A 6,000-nucleotide genomic window follows, 5' to 3' on the forward strand; every position below is an offset into this window, starting at 1 on the left:
GAAGAAATTTATGAAGTGTATAAAGGTCAAAACTTAACTAAGGTCATGTGGTTAGTTGTTATTAGAATCTAGTTTTCTGACTCTTAGTTTGGCACTTTTTTCCAAATTAACAGGAATTTAGAGGTGTTAAACTAATTGGGTAGAATAGGGAACATTCAAAATATTCAAAAGTGAAAGTTTAAGTTACCATGTCACTTCATTGTAGCTCACAGTCATGGAGAGATCTGCCCTAAGAGAAAGCTGCTTAACCAAGAGTTGTTGTGGTCACTTTTCTATTGCTAAAACTGCCACTGCCCCTTTGTTCTCATTCAGCCTTAGTCATTGCCATGTGATGTTAGTATTGTGACTGGGGCTTGGTTGACAATGAGAGTGCTCATGTGTTCTGCAACATCAGCAAATCCTTTGGAATACTATGGGGTTGCAAAGCAACAGGGACTGGCAGAAAGCATTTCAAGAAGCTTTTCTGTAGTCCGGTATCTAGGGAGAAAGCCCTAATCAAGGCTGTTATAGATGTAAAGTTTGACAGATCGTAGGTTCTGCTAAAGTTAACATTAGGCAAAGGACAAAATAAAATTATTCAGGAGCATAGATTACTTCATTTTTCTAGACCTGAGGTTGAAACAAGCATGAACAAGCCAGTAGGATCACAAAGCACCTGTTCTAGGCCAGGCTAATAGTAATAGAGAATTTGTTAGTTAAAAGGACAGATCTGGCGTTAGTATAAAATGTCCAGATACAGGTTACAAAGCACTTCAGTGTGTTGTGGAGAAAATTACATAATTTTGCCTTTTTATTGTTATTTGTTGTTTAACCAATCCTTTAGTTGGGGAAACGCATGAATAAGAAAGGCTTTAAGAGTGTGGTATTTAAAAAAAGGTAAACGGTAAAACAAAACAGGGTGAGTTTTCGTATCCTTGTATAGGATATCATATTTTCTCATAGAAATGGTATTAAACAACAGGTACTCATTATTGCAGTAATAACTACATTTGTATAGTAGTGCTTTATAATTTCCCAAGCACTTTGCTATACATTTAATGCTCAAGAAACTCTATGAGATGGGTAGGGCAGGAAGTGCTCATTGCATTCATTCAACAAATATTGAATGTCAGATGCTGTTCTAAGTGCTTAGGATACATTAATGAAAAAAGCAAAGAGTCTCTTTTTTAGTGGGGTTTATACTCTAGTAAGACAATAAGCAAAACAAAAACGATGGGCATAAATAAGTTCTATAATATGTAGCAGATGCTAAGTTATGAAAGAACAAAGAGCAGTTTAAGGGGGTGATTGGCTGGCAGTGGGATGGGGCATGTGGGGATAAGGTGATTTTTAAATAGGTTTAAAATTGATACTGAGAAGATAATAGCTGACTTGAAGGTGTGGCCATTAGCCATGTTGAATACCTGGGATGAGTGTAGGCTCGGCAAATACCAGCCAGTACATAAGTCCTAAGGTGGCACATGTGCACTTGGTAGATTGAAAGAATAGCAGAAAGGCCAGTGAGTCGCAGTGGAGTGGAGTGAGGGAGAGACAGTATTGTAGAATCTCTGCTTAAAGACAAACTCAGATTCTGATAGTTTAAAAGACTTAACCAGTCTTGCCAGGCTGGTGTGGCTCAGTGGTTGAGCATCGACCCACAAACCAGGAGGTCATGGTTCAATTACCGTTTAGGGCACATGCCTGGGTTGCCGCCTCAATCCCTAGTAGGGGGTGTGCAGGAGGCAGCCAATCAATGATTCTGATCATTGATGTTTCTATCCCTCTCTCTGAAATCAATTAAAAATAAATAAATGTCTTAACCAATCTAGTTAAGGTAGAACTCAAAACATTTATCATGACTCCAGAGTCTTTATGTCCTGCAGTTACTTCAATGGAAATTCTCTTATATTTCCAGAGGGGACAGATTAAAAAAAAAAAAAAGGAAATTATGACTAATGAACAGTCTTTATTATAATTCATACTAGAGGCCCGTTGCATGAAGATTCGCGCAATAGGCCTTCCTTCCCCTGGCTGCCAGCACTGGTTTTCCTCCGGCACCTAGGACCCAGGCCTTTGGTCCGGCCGCAGCAGCAAGGCTTGGCTTCTCTGCTCCGGCTGCAGCGAGGCTTGGCTTCTTTGCTCCGGTTGCAGCGGAGAAGCCAAGTCTTCAGTCGTCTTCAGTCTTCGCTCGGTGCCTGCATATGCAAATTAACTGCCATCTTTGTTGGGTTAATTTGCATACTCATCCTGATTGGCTGGTGGGCGTAGCAGAGTGACACCAATTTGCATGTTTCTCTTTTATTAGTGTAGACTAGTGTCCCGGTGCACAGATTCGTGCACATTGAAAGAAAATTAATTAGAAGAAATATTTTAGTATCACTATTCGCCCTTTCTCTATAATAGTAGTGTCAACCAAATTCACGATCGACAATGACACATCGAAACACATGTATGCTATTGGCGCCAGTGAGAGCTTTATATGTATCGCGCATGCGCAAGTCAACTTGGCCTTTTATATATGTAGAATAAACTTGCTTAATTAGACCTGCTTTCTGATTTAGCTAAACTTTTTCCAGCCCAGTGAAGCACCCCAACTTCTCTTTCAGGTAATTGTCAGCAACACAGCAGTAAATATCAACATGAAACAGATTATAGTAGATCATGCAGGGAGAACAAAGGGTAAAATATTTAACTGTAGCAGTGTTTGACTATATTTTACACAGTGAGAAAACCTGAAGTCATTTTCAAGTTCCACCATTTCTTCTTTTTAGTCAGGTCAAGTTTCTAAACTTTCTAAATCTCCGTTTCCCAGCTAATGAAAAGAAAATAGGATTCTACTGAGTCTCCTATCTACCTACTCCAGGACATCTGTGAGGTTCAAATGAGATGAGGCACGTGAAAACGCTTCACAGACATTTGGTTAAACTGTAAAATGTTTGCACCTGGCTATAAAGCAAGTCGGGTTTCTGGGCTGAAGAAACCCCAAGGAGGCTAGTTGCTAGAGAGAGGAAGCTGGGTATTGCTACGTGATGTCATTACCTGGTACCCACAGCGACCATTTCCAGGCTGGGCTAGTCCATGGGCTGCATTTTGCGCCATGGGGTCTTGGCAGCGTTGGCTGCAATTTGGTGGGGTGTCACTCTGGGGTGGTGGCGGGGCCTGTGTCCCACTTGAGGGAAGCCGAGTGTTGGTTTGTCAGCACCAGGTCTATGGTGCTGTTTATTTTTAAATGTTCAGTGTGCGTCATGGCAGCTCCTGCATTGAGCGTCTGTCCCCTGGTGGTTAGTGCGTGTCATAGCTACTGGTCAGATGGACACTTGGCCTTTTATATATAGAGATTTTATTCTTCAAGATAAACAATCTTTTTAAAAAATATTTTTTAAAATTTTTTTATTGATTTCAGAGAGGAAGGGAGAGAGAGAAACATCAATGATGAGAATCATTGATTGGCTGCCTCCTGCACGCTCCTCCACTGGGGATGGAACCCACAACCCAGGCATGTGCCCTTGACCAAATAGAACCTGGGACCCTTCAGTCAGCAGGCCAGTGCTCTATCCACTCAGCCAAACCAGCTAGGGCATAAACAATATTACATTAATTTCAGCTAACCTAGAATTTGTTTTCATGCACAATTTTTGCTAAAGGAGAAAATACAGCCTTAGTACAGTGTGATTTTATTCTTTCCTATGTTTTAAGTTATTAATTAAATTGAAACCTAACCTTTGATTTTGCTTTCAGGAATAACATACTAATTGTGTGACTATTCAGAAGACTTGAATTTATATTTATAATTTCATTGTACTTTCTCTAATCTTTCTTTTAAAGATATGGACATACTGCAGGAGAAGCTACACACGATGCAGTAGATTCTGCCATTAATGTTGGTGTAACTGCCTATAATATTGACAACATTGGCATCAAAGCGATGGTAAAGAAAACTGCTAAACAAACCGGACATACAATCCTTGAGGACTATAAAATAGTTGATAATTCAATGGGGGGAAATCAAGCAGGGGGAACAAATGTAAACATGAAGGGGGAGAAGGATGACCAGACAGAGGAACTGGAGAAGAATGAAGCAAAGAAGAAAGATAAATGATGGATATGCTATGAATTACCTATACCAAAGCCTTACAAGATGAATGCAGTTGTGTTGATAGGCAAATGTGAAATTCCCCATGGATTAACCAGTAGTTTTTAAATGTATTCATTTCTACAGAGTGAGTGTTTAATAAGTTTTATGGCATGTATTCTACTTATAAAGAAAATAATTGGTATTCTTTCATCTGGCCTTTAGAAATATAGTTATATTCTATTATAGTTTATTTTTTTTCTAAATGTGGCTAACATATTTTTGCAGTTACAACAAAACTAATAATACATGTGCCCTCATTAAACCTAATGTTAGACTGTTTTTGTATTTGCTATCTTTCAGAAAGCAAAGTAGGATATTATTATATATTTACATAAAATTTGGCATTTAGTAACCTTAATTTTATTTGTACTGGGAAGGAATGACTTAAAATATTGTTTTCTCTCTTTGCACTAATTGTGTATTTTTTTAGGTATTTGTCAGTATTTCCAGTATGTAAGCTAAACAAAAACTATATTTCTAAACTAAAATAATTCTCAGATAACATTTAAAAAGACTTTTTCAAAACAGGAAATAGACCAATGAAAAACAAAATAAGGTTTATGAAATTATTTAGTAGCTTACTCTTCATTAGGAAATGAGATGGTCTTTTAGACTTAAAATGAATACAGATAGATTAATAAATCTTCTGGATTTCAACTTGTATTGACCTAGTAAAAACCTGGGAAATTTTGGGGTATGATTAGTATTGCATTAAAATTTGCAGTGATTATTAATCAGCTTAATTGGACAAAAAAATACTTTAAGAAATCATTTTGCCATATCTATTTCTTTTAAGTTTTTCCAAAAGGCTAAACTTTTGTAAAAACAAATATAAACAATATTGAGTTTATGGATGATAAATATATTTTTATTTTGGAATTCAGTCATTGGAATTTTATATATTAAAAAGCCAATAAATTAAATTATTAGAAAGAAAAGTTTTTCATAATTAATGTAATGAATGGGAAGACGTTAGGCTTAATCTGTGGTGAGTGGGCATCAAAGTTTCTACTTTGGCAGAAGACAGGATATTCACAGACCTATAAACTACAGATATGTAGGTAAATATCTAATAGCATTTTATTTTTGTTTATTGATTTTGAAAGATTGCTATTGGTTTTTATAGCTATCAGCCATTCTAATATTTTTTGAACCTCTAATGGCTACTTAATTTATTAGACTTTATTTGAAACTGTCTAAATAATGCACTTTTTGAATAAACTGTCCCTAAATTACTTGGTCTTAAATATATTCACTGGTTTGTATTTTGGGAACACATAGAATTGGTGGAGTCTTTCCCTAAGGCCGAGGATTCTGTACTAGTTAAAATGGAAATAAAATTGAATTGGTAAAAGCTTTCAGTCAGTCTCTGCCTTGTTTAAGAAATGGAATGACATAGTGGAGCTTAAAGTTTAAAAAGTAACCTTAGACCAGAGGTCAGCAAAATTGGATTTGTCAGCAGGTATCTAGATGATTGTTTTACTTCATTACTGTTAAGTTGATTGTGGGTTGTCTTTTCAGAGTAACAGCTAGACAAAATTTGGATAAGCACAGCTTCTATATTAGAGCTCAAAAGAATATATATGTATATAAATATAATGAAAAAGGGGACACATACTAAATCTGACAAGCCCAGGAGAGGCTTACATGGTGAGTATTATAAACTCAGAGACAGAAAGTAACCACAAAGGATGGTCTGAACATAAAAATTCTTAACTAAAAGCAAGTCATGGTGGAGAGTCATGTCCTAGGCAAGTATCTTCCTTGACAAAGGTCAGTCTTCACCTTCACTGAGCCTGTCTATTGTCTTTTTGCATCTAGGATAACATACCTTTGGAATGGCAGAGTAATCCCCTATATTCTAGATCCCTCAGGGCACAGTTGCC

The 6,000-nt window shown here is 36.9% G+C and overlaps 1 protein-coding gene across 4 annotated transcripts in view; it reads left to right on the top strand.

The window, feature by feature from the left end:
* The window catches only part of SPART (spartin), a 61,308-nt gene extending 55,833 nt beyond the window's left edge, over positions 1–5,475 (top strand). For all 4 annotated transcript variants that reach the window (XM_070409254.1, XM_070409255.1, XM_070409257.1 and 1 more), the window contains one exon: positions 3,805–5,475. In XM_070409254.1, coding sequence (XP_070265355.1) covers positions 3,805–4,078 — 274 coding nt within the window. In that variant the 3' untranslated portion in view covers positions 4,079–5,475. The remainder of the gene's footprint in view (positions 1–3,804) is intronic.
* Positions 5,476–6,000: the final 525 nt, after the last annotated feature.

The sequence above is a fragment of the Myotis yumanensis genome, unplaced genomic scaffold (assembly GCF_028538775.1).
Source record: "Myotis yumanensis isolate MYYU_CA2020_CCGP unplaced genomic scaffold, mMyoYum1.0.hap1 SCAF_3, whole genome shotgun sequence".
Classification (NCBI taxonomy): domain Eukaryota; kingdom Metazoa; phylum Chordata; class Mammalia; order Chiroptera; family Vespertilionidae; genus Myotis; species Myotis yumanensis.